Source organism: Zea mays, chromosome 1 (assembly GCF_902167145.1).
Source record: "Zea mays cultivar B73 chromosome 1, Zm-B73-REFERENCE-NAM-5.0, whole genome shotgun sequence".
NCBI lineage: Eukaryota > Viridiplantae > Streptophyta > Magnoliopsida > Poales > Poaceae > Zea > Zea mays.
In genome coordinates, this window is record NC_050096.1 from 168,970,042 (window position 1) to 168,994,338 (window position 24,297).

Below are 24,297 nucleotides of genomic sequence, written 5' to 3' on the forward strand. Positions count from 1 at the left end.
AAGCTGCATACAGATTTCCACGCATTTGTTTTTTTTTTTCTTTTTTTAATGAATTTGCACGCATTTATTTCTTTTTCTTTCTTTCTTTCTTTTTTGCAATGCAGACCGTCCACCATGGATTTGCGGCGGAGCACCTTGAGGGGAGATCGCATGAGGTCCTGCTGCTGAGGCCAAACAGGGAAGAGAGGTGGTGCGTCAGGTACTACCACGCGAGCCACACCAGAGGCTTCAACTGCCGCCGCTGGGTCAAGTTCGTCCGTGAAAACAGGCTGCGCAAGGACCACGTCTGCGTCTTCGAGCTCATCAAAGGCGCCACGAGGACGACGATGCTTGTCCATGTCCTCAGGAAGGCTGATGGACGGCTTGCGCTGGTGGCCTAAGCTCATGCATGTGCCATGTTGCAAGTGCCGTGCAATATGTACCCACGTACGTATGTGTGCCTCTACCCTTGCTATGAACCTATCTATGGGGTAAATGATGTCATCATCCACAACTCATGCACAAATAAACTTTTGGCATGAAAAGAGATATGAGACGGTAGGTGCATCTCTAAGGAGGAGCATTACAACACAGATTAAGTCGCCAATGATTTCATTCAAAAATGTCAACATCTTGTGCAAACATCATTTAACTCATGTGAAACCAACATTAAAATTATTCGTCAATAGCTGTTTTAAACACCAAAACCATGCCATGTAACGTTAAAATTATTAAGTCTTCTCGAAATCCTAACGAGGAAACTAGCTATTGTTGGGTAATTTCTTCGAACTTTGCTGTGGAAGAAATGCCATAATAGCTTTTATTCCCCCAAAAGACACATCATTTATCCTTTCGAAAGGATGGGATCTACACAACAGATTCAAGTACCTGCAACATAGCAGCAGCATATGGTAAGCGAAGGCTTAGGAAATTTAAAGCTCACTGCAATGAGACATCAAGAACAACGATCGGACAAATCTGAAGAAAAAAAAAACTTCCTGACCCAAGTATTAAAAAAAAGAAACACCAAGGGGCAAAAAGAGACGCATTGATCAGGGCAAAAGATAAGAAATGGAGATAACATGATTGATGGCCCAACAAAAAAAGTACCGCACTGTCAAAATCAGTACTAACCCCAAGTAGACAGCAAGTTAGAAAATGAATTCAAGAACAGTTGAAAGTTTGAAACTATGAGAACTGGAATTGTTAGTAAGTGTTATGCGACACTCATAGAAAACATTTGGACTGGTGGTGCCAACTGCCAACTGATCAAAAGTGTAAACAAGAAACCACAGAAAGCACTAGATACCCATTATTGTTACTGATTGGGAGCTATAGAAGTACAAGAACAATTGCATTTTTTTTTATGGAGCTGTCACTAGTGTAGTTTGGTGGGGTGAGATCAGTGGAGTAGGAACAGGACCCTGTTGCAAACTGCAGGCTCTGGAAGCTGCTGCCTGGAATCCTGGATACAAAGGGCCTGATTGGAGGAGCTCCTTGCTCCCGTGCCGAGGAGCCCCAAATTCGCAACTCTTCCAGCTCTCTTCTTAGTTCATTTGTGGTTGTGGCAGAGCCGAAGCTGTTTTTTACACCGCCACAGTTTGATACAGTAACAAACAGTATGCAGAGTGACTTGGGCGCCAGAGCCAAGGAGGCGGAGAACCTCAAAGCAGCACCAAGCAGGGCCAAAAACTTAGGCCCTGACTTGGTAGTAGCTATGTAATGTATGGTGCAGTGCATTTGTTTTTTTCCTTACCATGCAATGTTTGAACTGATTCCTATGGGCTAGTGGTTTGTATTCCTCTTTGTAGAAGACGAGAGACTGGGCAAGGAACCACACATACATTCATTATCATCAGTATATATAGGCACAGATCCTATCTGTGTGCAACAGAGGGACTTGGTGCGTTGCGCAAAAAGTGCGGCGATTTAGCAGCTGAAGACTGCGTCGTGCGGTAGTGGCCATTATGATCTATTTATCTGTACATATCCGTTAACACCCCCCCTAGTCTTAGCCGGAGGAGTCCCGATGCAAAGACTGGACCGGAAGTTGCAGAACGTCGACGAAGGAAGGCCTTTGGTCATCACATCGGCAAACTGGTGCCCACTCGGGATGTGGAGAACGCGAAGATCACCGAGGGCGACATGTTTCGAACAAAATGGATATCCAGCTCGATGTGTTTGGTTCGCATGTGATGTACGGGGTTGCTGGACATGTAAACCGCCGAGACGTTTGTGGCCTACCGCTTGCTCGACCATGAAACCAGCAATTTGCTGAAGAAGACGTAGTACCTGAAAGTGGAACGGTGGGTATCCGGGCAGCCGTCCCAGTCGGCGTCCGTGTAGGCGGTGATGGAGGTTGTCAAGGATGCCCGAAGATGTAGGCCGAGAGATGTCGTCCCCCGAAGGTAACGCAAGATCCTTTTCAGGAGAGCAAGGTGACAGTCGCAGGTATCATGCATGTGCAAGCATGCTTGCTAAACAGCGTACGAAATATCCGATCGTGTCAAAGTCAAATATTGAAGTGCTCCAGCGAGACTCCGAAACATTGAGGGATCAGCCACCTGAGCACCTTGGGAGCCAGATAACTTGCTAGCGGTGTCAATGGGCGTGAGGGGGATGGCTTGCAGTTGAGCGTCCCCACACGGTCCAAGATGTCATCAGCATATTTATCCTGAGAGAAGAAAATTTTGGTGGCAGACCGTCAAATCTCCATCCTGAGGAAGAAGTGGAGCTCGCCCACATCCATGACAACGAATTCGGACTTGAGCTGGTCGACGGTGTGGCAGAGTATAGTAATAGAGGAGGCAGTAAGAATCATGTCGTCGACGTAGAGTAATAAGTATGCCAGATGAGGTCCTCGCTTGTAGACAAACAACGAGGAGTCAGAGCGCATCGGCCGAAATCCAATGGAGACGCCGAAATCCAATGGAGACGACGAATTGCGCGAATCTATGAAACCAACGTGAGGTGCCTGTTTGAGTCCGTAAAGGGACTTGGACAGAGCACATATTGCGCCTGGCATGGCGACATTAACAAACACGACCGGTTGGTGACTGAACACATGTTCCTGCAAGTGACAGTGAAGAAAAGCATTGGAGACATCAAGTTGTCGAACGGGCAGTGCCTGTTGGTTGCTATGGTGAGCATCATCCGAATTGTGCCAGGCTTGATGACAGGGGCAAACGTCTCGCTGAAGTCGACACCCGGCTGTTGTGTGAAACCAGTCAAACCACGGACGACCCATCGTGCCTTGTATTTGTTGAAGCTGCCATCCGGGCAAAATTTGTGCTTGAACACCCATTTCCCAGACACAATGTTGGCATGCGGTGGCCGGGAAACCAGCTTCCAAGTGTGATTAGCCAAGAGAGCATCGAACTCTGCCTGCATTGCACGTCGCCAGTTCGCATCGGCCAAGGCGGAGCGAACGGATTTTGTAATTGGGGAAAGGGAGACACTGTCGGCCAATGTTTTCAAGTTGGACGACTTGTTGGTCGTTCTAGCTGACCGACTTGGGCGATTAATCATGATTAATCACAATTACTCAGACGACTTGGCGATTAATCACATTTTTCCAAACTGACTTGGACTTGGACAACTTGAAAACATTGTTGTCGGCTTGCGTCGTCATGGCATATTTGGGGTTGGGACGGAAGATGCCCGCTTTAGACCGGGTCACCATGGGGTGGGGAGCGGGAGCCGTCAGCGCCAGAGTACTGGGGTGTGGTGGCAACGAGGAAGTTGCAGACACCAACGGTGTGACCGATGTGAACGATGGGGCGCAGACGTACCAGTGGCGACTAGCTCCGCCGACCGGGAGGGCGAAAGTTGATGCTACGTGGAATTAGTGAGAACAAAAGGGTGTGGCGAATGCACGTTGGGGAGTGTTGGAGATGATGGACGGTGAGGCAAGGAAGGTTCGTCGGTCGATGGCATTGAACGACGGTGCGGTGGGTCATTGTTCCCAGAGTCGTCGTAGGTGGCTAGAGGTGCGCCTGGCAACGAGGTAGACGGAAGCTGACGCGCACACTGAGGAGACAAAGGAAGTCCGACAAATGAAAATTGGTGTTCGTAGAAGACAACATGCCGCGAGGTAATCACCTTGCGTGTGTGGTGATCGAAGCATCTGTAGCCCTTATGGTCAGCGGGATAGCCTAAGAAGGCGCATGGAGCAGATCGGGCACAGAGCTTGTTTGCCTTTGTCGCTGTCAGATTTGGAAATCAGATACACCCGAAAACACGAAGATTGTCATAAGTGAGGGGCATGCCAAGGAGCAGTTCGAAGGGTGTGAGAGGACTGGTAGCTCGACATGGACGTCGGTTGATTAAATAAGTTGCAGTTTGAAGAGTTTCGCCCAGAAAGATGTTGGAGCATGAGAGTGCAGGAGCATGGTCAGGATGGAGTCATTGAGTGTGTGGATGATACGTTAGGCTTTCCTGTTTTGAGATGAATTGTATGGGCAAGAAAGGCGTAACTAAATGCCATGAGCGTTGAAGAATGTGCGAAGGGAGAAATTATCAAACTCCTTGCCATTGTCTGTTTGGAGGGCGAGGATCAGCAGGCGATGTTTGGTTTGAACATATGAATGAAAACTACGAATGTGAGAGAAAACCTCACCCTTGCTACGCAACGGGAACGTCCACGTATAATGAGTGTAATCGTCGATAAGGACAAGATAGTATTAAAAGCCAGAGTTGCTCAAAATAGGAGAAGTCCACACATCGGCATGTATCAATTGAAAGGGAGAAAAACTAACATACATAGAAGATGTAAATGGTAGATGAACATGTTTGCCAAGGCGACATCCCTAACAAGTATGATGATCTGTATAATTACAAGTAAAATTGAACTCGAAGGCACGTAAACTCTGAAGAAGACAATCACGGTCGGGATGTCCCAGCATCGATCGGAGTAGAGACAACATGAAATGCGGTGGATGGTTGTAGCTTCAGAGGGTAGAGATCGTCATGGCTGTCACAGAGCAGAATCTTCGTCTTGGTGTGTAGCTCCATAATGGAAAAAACCGAATGGATCAAATTCCACAGAGACGAGATTATCGCAAGTCAGTTGGCGAACAGATATCAAGTTTTCAACCAAATCAGGGGAAATTAAAATGTAACGCATGGAAAGATTATGAAGTTTGGTGGGAATAGAAGATAGAGCAGTGTGAGTAACAGGTAGACGAGATCCATTGCCGACGGTGATAGTGGAAGAAAATGGATGAGGTTGAACATGTTGGAGAGATTGTGTTACCAGAGACATGCGACGAGGCGCCGGAGTCGAGGAACCAGTCAAAAGTGGGCAATGGGTGTGCTGCGATGAGTCGTTCAGAGCCGCCATCAGAGCCTGAGTGTCGAACGAGTACTGTCCAGGACCAATTGTGGGAGGCGGTATAGATTGAAGGTCGGCACCCGATCCGAAGTAGAATGCTTGCTTCTGTGGTAGGCCAGGGCGTGGACCGAGAACACCAGACGTTGGCACGAGGAACGGCATCGACCATGCTTGCACCACACCGGTCCAAGGGTTATAGTTGGGGCACGAGGTCGCGCCGGCTGGAAATGGTGGTGGCACGCCAGATGTGACCCCCCCCCCCCCGAATTGGACGGGGCCATAGATCCAGACACGCGACCACGTCGGCGATGAATGGTGTTGTGGCCGCCGCGAGTAGACGGGTTGGTGGAGTTGGCGACGACCAGAGGGAATGAAGAGCTTTTCCCCGCGAACAGGGCGTGCTTGGCGATCGTTGTGGCTCGCTACTTGTCGAAGAGCTCTTCCATCAAAAGATAGGAGCGAGCAGAGAGGAAGGTGTGAGGAGGTTGTCGGGATGTGATCGTCGAAATGGCATGCATATACTGTGGATTGACGCCGCGCAACATGTTTAGGACTTGGCTCGGCTCGGAGACCGATTGGCCGACGTCGAGCATACTGTCAACCAAGGTCTTGAGCTTGGCGCAATAGTCGAAGATGACATGTCGCCCTGGTACAAGTTGTGGAACTCGACCTCGTAGAAGACGGCTCGCTGTAGCTCGTTGTCGTGGTATAGGTTGGCAATGGCGGCCCAGAGGGCGTAGGCATCTGTCTTCCACTGACGAACGATGTGAAGAACATCCTGAGAGCAGGTGGTGCAGATCCAATTCACGAGACATTGATCAACCTTGTACCAGGCGGCGTCATGGCAATGGCCGGGGTGGAGGAAGAGATGTGACGATCAATGCCAAACTTGCTGACGGCGGACTCGAAGAACATGCACCGGTCAACATAGTTGGGTTCGTTGAGCTCAAAAGTAACAGGGACATACGAGCGTATGTTTATGGTCTGGATGGCGTCAATGGTGGAACTCGAGGGTGGAGGGTGGGCAACAGATGTTGCGCTGGAAGAGGGAGGGGCAGTGACTGGAGAAAAAACGGGGTTGTGATTCATGGCTGCAGAAGCATGAGATCGTGGAAGAAATTCAACTGCTCGATACTATGTAGAAGACGAGAGACTAGGCAAGCAACCACACACATACATTCATTATCATCAGTATATATAGGTATAGATCCTATCGATGTGCAACAAAGGGACTTGGTCCCATGCGCGCGAAGTGCAGAGATTTAGCAACAGAAGACTGTGTCGTGCGGTGGTGGTCGTTATGATCTATCTGTACATATACGTTAACACTCTTCTTGTACTATAATAATATGAAGAAAATAAAGGGGTGGGGGAGGAAAGACCATTCTCTAGCTGGAAAAAATTATTGCAAATAAAAAAGGCGATAGTAAACATAGAATAAGAATCATAGGCCATCAGGGGCGGATCAAGCCCCGGGCCACCTGGTCCATGGACAGGGGCTTAATCCATATGCTTCTCAGTGTTCGGCTAGGCGCCGACTAGGCAGCGATTAGGCGCGCCTAGGCGCTAATCGATGGGCTGCCGCGTAGCCTAGGGCTCTGTGCGGCGTCTAGGCGGCCGCAGCGACTAGGCGGCGCTGAGCCGCGCCTAGGCGGCGAGTTGGCAGCGTGCAGGCGCCGAAGCGGGCGGCGAGCGCGCGGCAATTTTTTAGCGCGCGGGGGGGATTTTTAGCGCGCGCGCGCTGCTCCCGCTCGGTCTCCCTCCTCCACACGGAACTTGCCTCCCTGCTCATCCCCTACGGCGCTCATCCCCTCCGGCTGCTCCCCTCCCTGCTCCCCCGCCGGTGAGTTCTCCCCCGTCGGCTGCTCCCCTCCCTGCTCATCCCCCTCCACCAGTCGCTCCCCTGCTTTCCTCCTCTGCTAACTTTGCTAACTTGACCTCCCCTGCTTTCCTACTTGTACAAGAGAAAGGATAACCTGCGGTGTACAAGTGAAAGGAATCAAAGGATTAAGGATGTCATTAGAAACTGCAGCTGCACCTTCTGAAACTGAAGCAGCTAGAGCGAATCTCCTAAAAAGAAATTCAGATGATGTTGGATGGGAATATGGTGTTCTTGTTGATGCTAACAACAAAGACAAGGTGAAGTGTAAGTTCTGTGACAAGGAGATGAGGGGAGAGATTTATAGGTTGAAGGAGCATCTTGCCCATGTTGGAAAGAATGTGAAGAAATGCACGTCTGCAACACCACAGGCTCTAGAGGCTAAAGAGAAGTGCAAGAAAGCAATAGAGGCTGCAAAAAGGAAGAGGGAGGAGAAGACTGTTCGTGAGCTAGAACTTAGAGAGGAAGTGAATGTATCTAGGGTTGGAGAGGAGTCAGAAGAAGTCACTTGTGTTGGAAGCTCACAGCCTCACAAATTAGGGCCAATTGACAAATGGACACGTGCTATTGATCCTACCAAGGCTGATTCATTCAAACAACAGCAGCTGAACAAGAAACTATGGAAAGAAAGAGAGCATGAGGTGCACAAACAATAGTAGTTAATTAGTTATATACGTATATATAGTTATATACATAATATATATATATATATATATAATTTATGGCTATATTGCCAAAACGCCTAGAAAAGCGCCTAGAAGCGCCTAAGACCGAGTACTCCCGACTAGGCGCTAGGCAATGGGTCACCGCCTAGATTCCGCCTAGCGCCTAGCTGAACCTTGATGCTTCTATTTATATTTATTGTCTTTAAACTAAATTATATTGGAAGAACAGTAGATTTAATAAGCTGGCCTAGGCCAGGCATGATCGGATCCTAAATCCACCCCTATAGCTATAGGTCATGTCTATTATATGGGGTTGGTACTGCAGGATATTTCTCTGACATTAAAAGATGCTAAATATTTCAAATAGAATTACTAATAGGCCCAGTTCTGCTGATTTTTGGTTTAGGATGAATGAGAAAAAAATCAGTATTACCAAAAGGAGTACATGCTCCAACCCAGTACCTTTGGCAGGCTCTACGATGGCCTCTCTTGCATCACCCATCTTTTCCGTTTCCTAACAAATCCCAATCGTACCCACAATCAACTGAAGTTTCAATGTTGTGTAAAAATGTTTCTCTAGGTAACGAACTTAGCTGAAGAGAATATATCACTAAAAAACTGATTATTGATAAACATACAATCATACATCATTATATGTGTTCCATACTTCCATGCCTCAGAAATGATGGTAAGAAGTAAGAACGCAGCACACAGAGGCTTGTGATGAATAAAAAACACAAGCACTAGCGTGCTACTGCTAAAAGCGAAGGCCAGATACTAGGCATATTCGCGAGTTTACTTTCTTTTTCCGAAACAATTCCAAGCTCACAGCTAATCAAATATACTTGTGAAATTCAATATGGGGGTTGAAAAGGGGGGACCTACATCATCATTCTAGGACGGAAGGTCCCCATCAAGTTGGGCAGCCTCCAGCATCAACCATCTTTCCCACTCCCTATAAAATCCCAAATTTAATCTCCTTAAATCAGCTCCACTCAACTTCGTTAAGAGTAGAAAATAAGGCATGCGTAACATATAGCCCCTAGTGCGCCCCTGCATTGCTTGAAATTTGGCAGCAGTAGGTAAGAGTTTACTGGTTTCATGATCCTAGTGCCTAAATAAACATGCAATCAACGGTAGAACTGGATTCACTCAAACTAGAACTGCGTTCAATTTATAAGCCACACTTGTTTCAAGCCATGAAGCAAGTCAATACAACATGCAGTGTCCCAAGTGAACTTTGCAGGCGACACACATTCGCAAAAAACAAGCACAAATCAGCATTATATAGGGAGTGTTTGAATGCACTAGAGCTAATAGTTTGATGCTAAAATTAGCTAAAGACATCCAAACAAGCTAGCTAATAATTGAGCAAATTAGCTAATACTTAGCTAGCTAATCCCACTAGCAAAATTTTAGTCAACTAACTATTAGCTCTAGTGCATTCAAACACCCCCAATAAAGAAAAAAAAAACAGATGGCATTAGATACAGTAGCACGACTTCGTTTAGATGGCAAGCGCGCGGAAGTACCGTACCCTGGGAAAGCTCGCAGCACGCGCGCGCGCTGGCGCCGGGATGCGCCGTGAGACGCGCCATCACGGCGGCCACCGTCACCGGGGACCCCATCAACGCCGCCAGAGGCCTGCGGAAACGACACGCCGGTCCCAGCTACCGGGCTCAAGTCACCACCAAGCCGAACGGCTGTAGGGGGCGTTGTACTGAACTTACCGCGCGGACGGGAGCGGGGAGGAGGTGGTGGCGAAGGCGGGCGGGACGCGGCGGCGCGGGGCGTGGAGGCGCGCGGCCGCTGCCGGGCGGCGGACGGCGGCGAGGACGGCCCGGGTGGCGGGGCCGCGCCACGCCATGGATGGAGAGATGGATACTGAATAGGGTTTCGTCGGAGTGGGAAGAGAGTGGGAGGAGATGGCGGCGGCGGCGGCGGCGGATGGATGTATGGCAGGATGTAGGGGTTTTTTGAAAGGTAGCACTAGCAGCCTGACTAGTTGGAGGAGGAGAGGGTGGGGTGAAGAGTCGTCGTGGACCGGATTCTGCGCTGATTGGGCCCGAAGAAATGGGCTTTGCTGAACAGGCGGGAGCGATATCGTTTTCCTGCACTTCGTCCAAAAAGTGAAGAACGTGTGTACGTGTGCATGCCTGGGTGTATGAGAGTAGAGAATGCCACAAATATTTGGAAATATGCCTCTTGTCGTAGTAATAAGTGATACACTAGCAAACAACGACATTAGTTTAAATAACCAGGTTGTTTATCAAACAACAAAATCTAAACTTAATGATCAATCCATTTTTCTTACACCCAAGATGATCAGTTGCAACTACGTACCAAACAAGTGACCCTCCGTATAGATGGCCGAACAGATACGGCACTGACTCTATCACTGTTAGGCACCACACTGTTAAATACTATTAGTAATAGTATTATGCCGTGCAACACTAATTCCTGGCTATCGGCTCAATCACGACGGTGTAGTGCTTAATCATGTCGTACCTGTACTAACACACAGCAGTGTATATCAGTCCAACAACTATTTCATTTTAAAAACTCAAAAAATATAGAAAATCTTTAAGGTTATATATATAATTTTAAGACTTAAACATTTATACCATTCTAAATTAATTTATTATGTTTAAAATCATAACAATTCACAATCATATACGCACATCACAATCACGTTTATAAACCACCTGTTGGGCACCAAATTGAGAAGGCCGGACGGTCCAGCCCTGGGGCCGGACAGTCCACGGTCCGGACAGTCCGCGCCTGTGGGCCGGACGGTCCGCGCAGGCGCAGAACAGATTAGGGTTCCGAGTTTCTTGCTATGTTTGTTGGCGAGAATCTCGGGATAAACTCGAAAATTTGTTTGTAACGGGTCCAGCCCCCCTCCTCTATAAATAGAGAGGTATACAGCCGATTTGATCAACGAATCGAACCTTCAATCAATACAATTTACATTTTATCCTAGGAGTAGTTCTAGTCTAGTTTAGGTTTAGTCTTCCAATCCCCAAATCCTCCGCTTCTCTTCGACTCTACGTCGATTAGAGGAGTCTAGGTCGGTCTACCCGAGCCTAGACACCACCTAGGATCTCTACTCCCCGACGGGGTCCCTCCCGGGAGCGAGATCCAGGCGCCGCCAGCGATCTTTCGCCGCCCCTGCGCACGCGCGGACCGTCCGGCCGTCAGGCAGGAAACCCTAGCCTCGCGTCAGGTCGCGGACCGTCCGGCCCTGTGTCGCGGATCGTCCGCGCCTGACCAGAGAGCACCACCGCTGGCTTTTGTTGAGTGTTTGGCGCTCCAAAAGGCGTCAACATACTTTTTGGCGACTCCGCTGGGGAAAACAAATATAGACTCATCAAATCGGCCCTCAATGGTCGATTCAAGGGATAGCTCTGATATTTCCCCAAGCAACATCATAGAGCCAACTTGGGAGACCTTGCCGGCTGACGAACAGCTCCAGTTCGAGGAGCACAAGGAGCAGATGATCCAGGAGGCAAAAGCAAAGTTCTTGGCCAACTTCAAAGTGGACAGGAACAACAAGGTCGTCCGACATCGGGCGACGGATCCAGCTTCGCTCCGACCCACACCAGATATTCCCAATGTAAGTAATTCAAACGAGCTGCAATCTCTTAAGAATTATGTAGATGAACAGCGTGAACAAATGCAAAATATCATAGGGGGTATGCAAAATGATTATAGGAGACTAGTGCGTGCATTTGATAAATCTAATATCGCAAATTTTCCTTCGCACGATGTTGAATTAGGGGGTAACACACGTAATACATACAGGTTGTCACGACCAGTCACAACCCCTTTATGGGATGCCGATGGACACATACCCTGAGCAACCGCAAATCGGTAGCAAATCAGCCGATCTGCACATGCCCGGACCGTCCGCACGTGAGCGCGGACTGTCCGGGCCAGCAACGGCCGGGCCCATTTTTAACAAATTACTGACACATGTGCCCGAGCCACATCGTTTTGAGCAAAATTCAAACTACCCAGTCGGACCGTCCGCGTACCACGACGGACGGTCCGCATATAATCACGGACGGTCCGGGCCAATGTCCGGACGGTCCGGGCCAATGTCCGGACGGTCCGCGCATGACCTTTTTGAGGAGGATTGTTACTCGAATCCTCACCCGTCCCAGCAATACTTCCATCACACTGTGCGATGCATCAGCCCAATAATACAAAATTCAGAGCCCAGGAAAGCTTTCCAGCCCCGCCTAGAAGGCCGGAAAGGAACGATCAATCCTATGAGCCATATAGGGCAAACGACAATGCATCACATAGCTCAAACCAATGGGGGGAAGACAACATGTCAATATCCAGCCAACCCCACCTATGTTTGACCAGAGAGCCAGTGGTCTCGCACCGGCTGCTATTGATATAGTGAGGGAGGAAATAGCTGGAGCATTCCGAGATAAGCTCGGAGTAAGCATGATCCCTGGGGGGCAATCATATCGGAAACCTTATGATAGCCGATTTGATCACCACCCATACCCACAGGGAACCAGGATACCTGAATTCTCAAAAATTTCGGGTGACCAGGGAAAGAGCACGCGCGAACACATAGGCCAGTTCTTAGCGCAATTAGGGGAATTGGCCGACACGGAAGCATTTCGCGTACGTTTATCTTCATTATCTTTAACAGGAACCGCGTTCACACGGTACGCTACATTACCTCCTAATTCTATTTCGTCATGGGGGGTTTAGAACAAAAATCCCATGATCACTTTTTCTCTGGTGACTATGAGTTAGATTTAGTAGACCTAGTGGCCTTGCGACAGGGGAAGGACGAATCGGTTAATGACTATATCCGGAGATTCCGAGATACCAGAAACTGATGCTTCCAAATTCATTTAGCAGAAAAACAACTAGCGGGATTAGCCTTTAATGGTCTGCGATATTATTTAAAAGAAAGATTAGAAGGCATCCAATTTTTTACGCTAGCACAGTTACACCAAAGAGTTGTGGCCTGTGAAAGCCGAAGCAAAGAAACTGGTAAAACAATTCGTCACAACGTGCATATAGTAGAGTGCGACCAAAGTAGCTCTGATGACGAATCGACGGAAGTGTATGCTGTTGAAATGGTTTGGCCAAAGCAGGCCAAATCTTCGGCTTGTTCCTCCTTACAGCCGGTTCAAAAGAAACGGCAAGAGGCGGTTAAATTTACATTTAATGTTGGTAAATGTGATAAAATATTTGATGAATTACTCAAAAATGGCAACATTAAAATAAATCATAATGTTCCATCCGTCGACGAGCTAAAATGTCGTGCATACTACAAGTGGCATAACTCATTTTCTCATGCCACTAATGATTGTAATGTATTTCGTCGACAGATCTAATCGGCCATTAACGAAGGACGATTGAAATTTCAGGAAATGCAGGTGGACACGGAGCCCTTTCCGATGAACATGATCAATTTTGAGGGCAAGAAAGTCCTGGTTCGGCCAAATACAGCCGATAAAGGCAAAGACAAAGAAATCATCGGCAACACAAGAGAGGCCGATGGGAATCATGAAATTTCTTGCAGGAAAGTGGTGGCCGAGAAGACTCTCGATGGAGGAGAGACTCTTAAGGTGACCATCATGACATCTAGCATTGGGGGGCTGAGAGCACCTAGAGGGGGGGGTGAATAGGTGATCCTGTAAAACTTCAAAACTTATAGCCACAAAACTTGATTAGGCGTTAGCACAGTTATGCCAAGTGGCTAGAGAGGAGTCAAAAACACAATAACCACAAGAAAGCAATCACAGAGTTGACACGGTGGTTATCCCGTGGTTCGGCCAAGTACAAAACTTGCCTACTCCACGTTGTGGCGTCCCAACGGACGAGAGTTGCACTCAACTCCTCTCAAGTGATCCAATGATCAACTTGAATACCACGGTGTTTTTCTTTCCTTTGATCTTTTCCCGTTTGCGAGGAATCTCCACAACTTGGAGTCTCTCGCCCTTACAATTGAGTTCACAAAGAAATACGGAGTAAGGTGGGAATGAGCAACGCACACAAGACTCGAAAATCAGAGCAACAACACGCACACAAGTCGCAACAAGAGCTCGCAATGCAACACAAAGAGTTCACAACTCCACAAGAGCTCTATATGCTATCACAATGAACGAATGCGTGAGATTGATGTCTTGGTGCTTAGAAGAGTTGTTGGAATGCTTGGTGTACTCCTCCATGCGCCTAGGGGTCCCTTTTATAGCCCCAAGGCAGCTAGGAGCCGTTGAGAACACATCTGGAAGGCTATCCTTGCCTTCTGTCGTCGGGCGCACCGGACAGTCCGGTGCACACCGGACACTGTCCGGTGCCCGATTTGTTTCCTTAAATGGCGAAGCCGACCGTTGCCGACCGTTGCAGATCTGGCGCACCGGACAGTCCGGTGCACACCGGACAGTCCGGTGCTTCCTTCCGACCGTTGGCTCGGCCACGTGTCGCGCGCCGATCACGCGGCCGACCGTTGGCCCGGCCGACCGTTGGCTCACCGGACAGTCCGGTGCACACCGGACAGTCCGGTGAATTTTAGCCGAAGTCGCCGGAGAAAAAACCGAGAGCGGCCTCTTCGGCCGAGGCAGCCTGGCGCACCGGACACTGTCCGGTGCACCACCGGACAGTCCGGTGCCCCAGACCGAAACAGCCCCTTGGCTGCACACAGCCAAGTCTTCTCTTCTTCTTCTTCTTTCTGTTTCTAAACACTTAGACAAGATATTAGTACACAAAACCAATGTACTAAGGCTTAGAAACATACCTTTACTTGTGATTTGCAACTTGTCCATCCATGGGCATATTTTCACATATTGGCACCTGTGTTTGCACTTAATCACCAAAATACTTAGAAATGGCCCAAGGGCACATTTCCCTTTCAATCTCCCCCTTTTTGGTGATTTATGCCAACACAACATAAAGCAACTAGAACAAGTGCAAAATCACTTCAAATAAAAACTAACTTTGAGTTTTATTCAATTTTGGCATATATGGATCATCCTTTGCCACCACTTGGTTTGTTTTTGCAAATCAAACTCAAACCTCTATCTCTAAGTCAAACACACATATTGAAGCATAAAGAGAGTCATTTCAAAGAATTTGACCACGGATTTCAAAAACTCCCCCTTTTTCCCATAATCAACACTTCTCCCCACAAGAAGCCAACTTTTGAAAATAGAGACAATAAGAGACAATAAAGGTTTTTTGACAAAACAAAAACTCACAAAAACTCTATTCTACTATTTTCAAAATCTCTCAAGTGGTAGCTGATCCATTTATCACTTTGGCCTTTATTTTCTCCCCCTTTGGCATCAAGCACCAAAACGGGATCAATCTTGGCCCCTCTAACCTCATTGCCTCACCAAAATCGTCAATGAAGAGTACAAAGGCAATAAGATCATAGAGATGAACTTGGAATAAGTTACCCTCTCATCGGAGTGCAGTGGAAGTCTTGCATGGTCCAAGTTCACCTTTCCCTTTCAATTCACCTTCGAGACTAAATCAAGCAAACTCAAGCAAATGGTTAGTTTCAAAGGGTCAAGTTGTAACACATCTCCCCCTAAACATGTGCATCACTTTGCAACGGACTTGTGAGGTCCAGGGAGTGTTTGTACAACTTGAGCACCATAATAAGCAACAAAATGCAAAAAGGAACATGATCAAAAGCATAAGTACATGTATGCTACAATTCAATCCAGGTTCCGCGAATCTAAGACATTTAGCTCACTACGCAACCTGCAAAAGGTCTTCTCATCTAGAGGCTTGGTAAAGATATCGGCTAGCTGGTTCTCGGTGCTAACATGAAACACTTCGATATCCCCCTTTTGCTGGTGGTCTCTCAAAAAGTGATGCCGGATGTCTATGTGCTTTGTGCGGCTGTGTTCAACAGGATTTTCTGCCATGCGGATAGCACTCTCATTATCACATAGGAGTGGGACTTTGCTCAGATTGTAGCCAAAGTCCCGGAGAGTTTGCCTCATCCAAAGTAGTTGCGCGCAACACTGTCCTGCGGCAACATACTCGGCCTCAGCGGTGGATAGGGCAACGGAAGTTTGTTTCTTAGAGTTCCACGACACCAGGGACCTTCCTAAGAATTGGCACGTCCCCGATGTGCTCTTCCTATCGACCTTACATCCAGCATAGTCGGAATCTGAGTATCCAACTAAGTCAAAGGTAGACCCCTTTGGATACCAGAGCCCGAAGCAAGGCGTAGCAACCAAATATCTAAGAATTCGCTTCACCGCCACTAAGTGACACTCCTTAGGATCGGATTGAAATCTAGCACACATGCATACGCTAAGCATAATATCCGGTCTACTAGCACATAAGTAAAGCAAAGAACCTATCATTGACCGGTATGCTTTTTGATCAACGGACTTACCTCCTTTGTTGAGGTCGGTGTGTCCGTCGGTCCCCATCGGAGTCTTTGCGGGCTTGGCGTCCTTCATCCCAAACCGCTTTAGCAGATCTTGCGTGTACTTCGTTTGGGAGATGAAGGTGCCGTCCTTGAGTTGCTTCACTTGGAACCCAAGGAAGTAGTTCAACTCGCCCATCATCGACATCTCGAATTTCTGCGTCATCACCCTGCTAAACTCTTCACAAGACTTTTGGTTAGTAGAACCAAATATTATGTCATCGACATAAATTTGGCACACAAACAAATCACCATCGCATGTCTTTGTAAAAAGAGTTGGATCGGCCTTCCCAACCTTGAAAGCATTAGCAATTAAAAAGTCTCTAAGGCATTCATACCATGCTCTTGGGGCTTGCTTAAGTCCATAGAGCGCCTTAGAGAGCTTACACACATGGTCGGGGTACCGTTCATCCTCGAAGCCAGGGGGTTGCTCCACGTACACCTCCTCCTTGATTGGCCCGTTTAGGAAAGCGCTCTTCACATCCATTTGGAACAACCTGAAAGAATGGTGAGCGGCATATGCTAGCAAGATTCGAATTGACTCTAGCCTGGCCACAGGAGCAAAAGTCTCCTCAAAGTCCAAACCTGCGACTTGGGCATAACCTTTTGCCACAAGTCGAGCCTTGTTCCTTGTCACCACCCCGTGCTCGTCCTGTTTGTTGCGGAACACCCACTTGGTTCCCACAACATTTTGCTTCGGACGAGGCACCAGTGTCCAAACTTCATTGCGCTTGAAGTTGTTGAGCTCCTCTTGCATGGCCAACACCCAGTCCGGATCTAGCAAGGCCTCTTCTACCCTGAAAGGCTCAATAGAAGAGACAAAAGAGTAATGTTCACAAAAATTAACTAATCGAGACCGAGTAGTTACTCCCTTGCTAATGTCACCCAGAATTTGGTCGACAGGATGATCCCTTTGAATCACTGCTCGGACTTGGGTTGGAGGTGCCGGTTGCGCATCTTCCTCCATTACATGATCATCTTGTGCTCCCCCTTGATCACACGCTTCCTGTTGATGAACCTGTTCATCGTCTTGAGTTGCGGGTTGCACCATAGTTGAGGAAGAAGGTTGATCTTGCTCCAGTTGTTCCTGTGGTCGCACATCACCAATCGCCATGGTGCGCATGGCGGCCGTTGGAACGTCTTCTTCATCTACATCATCAAGATCAACAACTTGCTCTCTTGGAGAGCCATTAGTCTCATCAAATACAACGTCGCTAGAGACTTCAACCAAACCCGATGATTTGTTGAAGACTCTATACGCCTTTGTATTTGAGTCATAACCTAATAAAAACCCTTCTACAGCTTTGGGAGCAAACTTAGAATTTCTACCCTTCTTCACTAGAATGTAGCATTTACTCCCAAATACACGAAAGTACGATACATTGGGTTTGTTACCGGTTAGTAGCTCATACGACGTCTTCTTGAGGAGGCGATGAAGGTAGACCCTGTTGATGGCGTGGCAAGCAGTGTTAACGGCTTCCGTCCAAAAGCACTCGGGGGTCTTGAACTCTCCTAGCATCGTCCTCGCCATATCAATGAGCGTCCTGTTCTTCCTCTCTACCACACCATTTTGCTGTGGTGTGTAGGGAGCGGAGAACTCGTGCTTGATCCCTTCCTCTTCAAGGAACTCCTCCACTTGAAGATTCTTGAACTCGGATCCGTTGTCGCTCCTTATCTTCTTCACTTTGAGCTCAAACTCATTTTGAGCTCTCCTGAGGAAGCGCTTGAGGGTCCCTTGGGTTTCAGACTTATCCTGCAAAAAGAACACCCAAGTGAAGCGGGAAAAATCATCAACAATAACTAAACCATACTTACTTCCCCCTATGCTTAGATAGGCGACGGGTCCGAAGAGGTCCATATGCAGCAGCTCCAGGGGTCTTGAAGTGGTCATCACATTCTTGCTGTGATGTGCTCCTCCCACCTGTTTCCCTGCTTGACAAGCTGCACAAGGTCTATCTTTTTCGAATTGAACGTTAGTCAACCCTATCACGTGTTCTCCCTTTAGAAGCTTGTGAAGGTTCTTCATCCCCACATGTGCTAAGCGGCGATGCCACAGCCAGCCCATGCTAGTCTTAGCTATTAAGCATGCATCTAGACCGGCCTCTTCTTTTGCAAAATCAACTAAATAAAGTTTGCCGTCTAATACACCCTTAAAAGCTAGTGAACCATCACTTCTTCTAAAGACAGACACATCTACATTTGTAAATAGACAGTTATACCCCATATGACATAATTGACTAACAGATAGCAAATTATATCCAAGACTCTCTACTAAAAATACATTAGAGATAGAATGCTCATTAGAAATCGCAATTTTACCTAACCCTTTTACCTTGCCTTGATTCCCATCACCGAATATAATTGAATCTTGGGAATCCTTATTTTTGACGTAGGAGGTGAACATCTTCTTCTCCCCCGTCATATGGTTTGTGCATCCGCTGTCGATAATCCAGCTTGAACCTCCGGATGCATAAACCTGCAAGGCAAATTTAGGCTTGGGTTTTAGGTACCCAACTCATGTTGGGTCCTACAAGGTTAGCACAAATATCTTTAGGGACCCAAATGCAAGTTTTGTCTCCCTTGCATTTTGCCCCTATCTTCCTAGCAACTATTTTCCTATCCTTTCTACAAATAGCAAAGGAAGCATTTAAAGCACAATAAATTGTAGAAGGTTCATTTGCTATTTTCCTAGGAGCATGAATAACATTCCTTCTAGGCACATGATGATTAGCATTTCTTTTAGGAATAACATTTTTCCTAGTAACATTTCTATCATACACATAAGAGGAACTAGGAGCAAACATGGCATGAGAATCATAAACATATGAATCATAAGCATCATGACTTACATTTCTAGTTTGTCTTCTATCATGATACAAAAATGCATGGTTCCTTTTAGCACTAGTAGCCATAGGGGCCTTCCCTTTCTCCTTGGCGGGAATGGGAGCCTTATGGCTTGTTAAGTTCTTAGCTTCTCTCTTGAAGCCAAGTCCATCCTTAATTGAGGGGTGTCTACCAATTGCGTAGGCATCCCTTGCAAATTTTAGCTTATCGAAATCATTCTTGCTAGTCTTAAGTTGAGCATTAAGACTAGCCAGTTCATCATTAAGCTTGGAAATTGAAACTAGGTGTTCACTACAAGCATTAATGTCAAAGTCTTTACACCTAGTACAAATTTCAACATGTTCTACACAAGAATTGGATTTGTTTGCTACTTCTAATTTAGCATTTAAATCATTGTTGACACCTTTCAAAGTAGAAATGGTTTCATGACAAGTAGATAGTTCAAAAGAAAGCATTTCATTTCTCTTAACTTCTAAAGCATAGGATTTTTGTGCCTCAACAAATTTATCATGCTCTTCATACAACAAATCCTCTTGCTTTTCTAAAAGTATATTCTTTTCATTCAAGGCATCAATTAATTCATTAATTTTGTCTATCTTAGATCTATCTAAGCCCTTGAACAAACATGAATAATCTACTTCATCCTCATCACTAGATTCGTCCTCACTTGAAGAAGCATAGGTAGAGTTGCGAGTACATACCTTCTTCTCCCTTGCCATAAGGCATGTGTGGCGCTCGTTGGGGAAGAGGGTTGATTTGTTGAAGGCGGTGGCGGCGAGTCCTTCATTGTCGGAGTCGGAAGAGGAGCAATCCGAGTCCCACTCCTTGCCTAGATGCGCCTCGCCCTTTGCCTTTTTGTAGTGCTTCTTCTTCTCCCTTTTGTTCCCCTTTTCCTGGTCACTTTCATTATCAGGACAGTTAGCAATAAAATGACCAAGCTTACCGCATTTGAAGCATGATCGCTTCCCCTTGGTCTTAGTCTTGCTCGGCTGTCCATTGCGACCCTTTAGCACCGTCTTGAAGCGCTTAATGATGAGAGCCATTTCTTCATCATTAAGCCCGGCCGCCTCAATTTGCGCCACCTTGCTTGGTAGTGCCTCCTTGCTCCTTGATGCCTTGAGAGCAATGGGTTGAGGCTCGTGGATTGGACCGTTCAACGCGTCATCGACGTACCTTGCCTCCTTGATCATCATCCGCCCGCTTACAAATTTTCCAAGAATTTCTTCGGGCGACATTTTGGTGTACCTGGGATTCTCACGAATATTATTCACCAAATGCGGATCAAGAACAGTAAAGGACCTTAGCATTAGGCGGACGACGTCGTGGTCCGTCCATCGCGTGCTTCCATAGCTCCTTATCTTGTTGACAAGGGTCTTGAGCCGGTTGTATGTTTGAGTTGGCTCCTCGCCTCTTATCATCGCGAACCGTCCAAGCTCGCCCTCCACCAACTCCATTTTGGTGAGCAAGGTAGCATCATTTCCCTCATGAGAGATCTTGAGGGTATCCCAGATTTGCTTGGCGTTATCCAAGCCACTCACTTTATTATATTCATCCCTGCACAATGAGGCTAGAAGAACAGTAGTAGCTTGTGCATTCTTATGGATTTGCTCATTAATGAATATAGGACTATCCGAACTATTAAAGTGCATTCCACTATCTACAATCTCCCATATGCTAGGATGGAGAGAGAATAGGTGACTACGCATTTTGTGGCTCCAAAATCCGTAGTCCTCCCCATCAAAGTGTGGGGGCTTGCCGAGTGGAATGGAAAGCAAATGTGAATTTGAACTTTGCGGAATTCGAGAGTAGTCAAAAGAAAAGTTAGAATTAACCGGTTTCCTTTGTTTGTTGTAGTCGTCGTCCTTTTGGGAAGAAGAGGACTCATCGCTGTCGTAGTAGACGATCTCCTTGATGCGTCTTGTCTTCTTCTTCTTCCCATCTCTTCGCTTGTGGCCCGAGCCCGAGTCATTGGACTTGTCATCCCTTGGCTCGTTGACGAAGGACTCCTTCTCCTTGTCGTTGATCACAATTCCCTTCCCCTTAGGATCCATCTCTTTGGGCGGTTAGTCCCTTTCTTGAAGAGAACGGCTCCGATACCAATTGAGAGCACCTAGAGGGGGGGGGGGGGTGAATAGGTGATCCTGTAAAACTTCAAAACTTATAGCCACAAAACTTGATTAGGCGTTAGCACAGTTATGCCAAGTGGCTAGAGAGGAGTCAAAAACACAATAACCACAAGAAAGCAATCACAGAGTTGACACGGTGGTTATCCCGTGGTTCGGCCAAGTACAAAACTTGCCTACTCCACGTTGTGGCGTCCCAACGGACGAGAGTTGCACTCAACTCCTCTCAAGTGATCCAATGATCAACTTGAATACCACGGTGTTTTTCTTTCCTTTGATCTTTTCCCGTTTGCGAGGAATCTCCACAACTTGGAGTCTCTCGCCCTTACAATTGAGTTCACAAAGAAATACGGAGTAAGGTGGGAATGAGCAACGCACACAAGACTCGAAAATCAGAGCAACAACACGCACACAAGTCGCAACAAGAGCTCGCAACGCAACACAAAGAGTTCACAACTCCACAAGAGCTCTATATGCTATCACAATGAACGAATGCGTGAGATTGATGTCTTGGTGCTTAGAAGAGTTGTTGGAATGCTTGGTGTACTCCTCCATGCGCCTAGGGGTCCCTTTTATAGCCCCAAGGCAGCTAGGAGCCGTTGAGAACACATCTGGAAGGCTATCCTTGCCTTCTATCGTCGGGCGCACCGGACAGTCCGGTGCACACCGGACACTGTCCGGTGCCCGATTTGTTTCCTTAAATGGCGAAGCCGACCGTTGCCGACCGTTGCAGATCTGGCGCACCGGACAGTCCGGTGCACACCGGACAGTCCGGTGCTTCCTTCCGACCGTTGGCTCGGCCACGTGTCGCGCGCCGATCACGCGGCCGACCGTTGGCCCGGCCGACCGTTGGCTCACCGGACAGTCCGGTGCACACCGGACAGTCCGGTGAATTTTAGCCGAAGTCGCCGGAGAAAAAACCGAGAGCGGCCTCTTCGGCCGAGGCAGCCTGGCGCACCGGACACTGTCCGTGCACCGGACAGTCCGGTGCCCCAGACCGAAACAGCCCCTTGGCTGCACACAGCCAAGTCTTCTCTTCTTCTTCTTCTTTCTGTTTCTAAACACTTAGACAAGATATTAGTACACAAAACCAATGTACTAAGGCTTAGAAACATACCTTTACTTGTGATTTGCAACTTGTCCATCCATGGGCATATTTTCACATATTGGCACCTGTGTTTGCACTTAATCACCAAAATACTTAGAAATGGCCCAAGGGCACATTTCCCTTTCAGGGGCAAGCACAGACAAAGGAACAGGAACCCGTGCTGCGCATCTCGGACGGTCTGACACACAGGCGTGGACGGTCCGGCCATACTCAAGACCCGCAACGACCGCGTACCTTCAAACCACGACTGTAAGGAAAATGGACCCCGGGCCATTTGGCTAATTGAGTTTTGGTGTTTGATGAACAACACAATCCGTGAACTAATGTATTTCCCAAGTGTTTGTGTGTTGTAGTTCACAGGATGCAAAGTGGATTGCACTGAGGCTCTGAGGATGCAACACCTCAAAGAAGATATTATAAGACTCATAGAAGGCATTACAAAGTAATATTGAAGACACTTTATATATGCTAAGAGTCCAACACATCAAGAAGTAGAAGTGAGATACAAAGCTACAAAACAAAAGTGAAGTTGATAAAGTTGAGAGGAAGGGCTGACTGAATTGGAAGTGTTTCACAACATCAAATCTGTTCAAACTGACATGGCTTCAACTCTGAGATGTAGACAATTTTATAAGCTTTCCAAAAAGTCCAAGATCATCAAAATCGGAGTTCGGAGCTAAAAGTTATGCCCACAATACGGAGTCGGAATTGCTGAAAAACTGCAGTAGCATATGGGATGTTCGGTGCACACTAGCCTGTCCGGTGTGCCAAATTTGCTCAAACTGATATGGCTTCAACTCTGGAATGTAGAGAATTTCATAAGCTTTCCAAAAAGTACAAGATCATCGAAATCGGAGTTCGGAGCTAAAAGTTATGGCCAAAATACGACAAGCGGACATGGGCTGTCCGGTGCACACCGGACCGTCCGGTGCGCCATGTCCGGTGCGCCATCTTCGGAAGCTCCAACGGCTACTTTTAACAGCTAGTACACGTGGCATGTCCGGTGCACCACCGGACAGTCCGGTGCACCTGTCCGGTGCGCCACAGAAAGTTGCAGAACTGCTTTCCAACGGCTATATTTGAGTTGGGGCCTATATATACTTCACCCAACCGGCCATTTGAAGGTGTGGGAGCCCAAGAAACATACCAAGGCATATTGTAGACATTTCCAAGTGCTCAAACACCCAAGTGCTTAATAGAATCACTCGGTGATTAGCGTAGGTGCTTTGTGAAGTGCTTAGGTTAGTTAGACCGCATTAGCGCTTGCTCTAGGTGAATCCTAGTTAGTTGAGTGAGTTTTGTAAAACCACACAACCCCTCGGCTCTTGTGTGAGTCGTTGTAATTGTACCGAGTGGGGCGAGAGTCTTGCGAGACCGTGACAACCGCGTTTGTGTCACGGCCGCCACCGTGTACCGGAGGGAACGAGGCCCGCGGCGTTTCGGCCGGAAGCTCGATAGTGGAGACGGCGGGGAGCGTCCGAGAGGAGCCAGAAGCGGAGCACCACTTGCGTGTGGAGAAGGCCCGCGGCTCTCTACGGAGTTACTCGACCGTGGTGCTTGGCCCTCGCGTGGGCTTCCCTTTGCGTAGGGGCACCAACGAGGATTAGTCGGGACCTTGCGTGGTTCCGGATACCTCGGTAAAAATACCGGCGTCATCCACGAAAGTTTGCTTCTCTACTTAGCTCTTTACATTCCGCATTTATATTAAGCATTTAAGTTTCAATCTTGTAGTCATACTTATTTAGTGTAGATTGAAACTTAACCTTTGCGGTAGAGATAGCAACACTTAGACAAAACCTAGTTTGCACACTCTAGTTTGATTACTTGCATAGGTTTTGCTCTAGGGATTTAATTGTGGCCTAGTTTAGTAAAAGTTTTGGAAGTCCTAATTCACCCCCCCCCTCTTAGGCGTCACCCGTTTCCTACAAGTGGTATCAGAGCCCGG

The 24,297-nt window shown here is 47.5% G+C and overlaps 1 protein-coding gene across 4 annotated transcripts; it reads right to left on the reverse strand.

Annotated features, from left to right (window-relative positions):
* Positions 1–570: 570 nt before the first annotated feature.
* Positions 571–9,963, reverse strand: LOC100276977 (uncharacterized). 4 transcript variants are annotated; one of them, XR_004855378.1, is made up of 5 exons: positions 9,586–9,963; positions 9,393–9,499; positions 8,741–8,810; positions 8,318–8,369; positions 571–867 (listed from the first exon to the last, which is right to left on the reverse strand). XR_004855378.1 is itself a non-coding variant. In XM_020546510.3 (4 exons), exons 1-3 carry the CDS (start codon positions 9,720–9,722, stop codon positions 8,350–8,352), a joined length of 264 nt encoding a protein of 87 aa, XP_020402099.1. In that variant the 5' UTR covers positions 9,723–9,951; the 3' UTR covers positions 571–867; positions 8,318–8,349. The 4 variants fall into 4 exon arrangements, 2 of the variants coding, with proteins under 2 accessions (XP_020402099.1, XP_008661549.1); XR_002266242.3 differs by lacking the exon at positions 8,318–8,369 and having other exon boundaries at positions 9,586–9,958; XM_020546510.3 differs by lacking the exon at positions 8,741–8,810 and having other exon boundaries at positions 9,586–9,951.
* Between the last annotated feature and the right edge of the window lie 14,334 nt (positions 9,964–24,297).

Excerpts from the sequence above, each read along its gene's own strand:
- LOC100276977 (XM_020546510.3), bottom strand. The coding sequence starts at position 9,722 with ATGGCGTGGCGCGGCCCCGCCACCCGGGCCGTCCTCGCCGCCGTCCGC. Across the intron at positions 9,500-9,585 it reads TCCCCGCTCCCGTCCGCGCG|GCCTCTGGCGGCGTTGATGG; the intron begins GTAAGTTCAGTA and ends TCGTTTCCGCAG. Across the intron at positions 8,370-9,392 it reads GTGCTGCGAGCTTTCCCAGG|GAAACGGAAAAGATGGGTGA; the intron begins GTACGGTACTTC and ends GGGATTTGTTAG.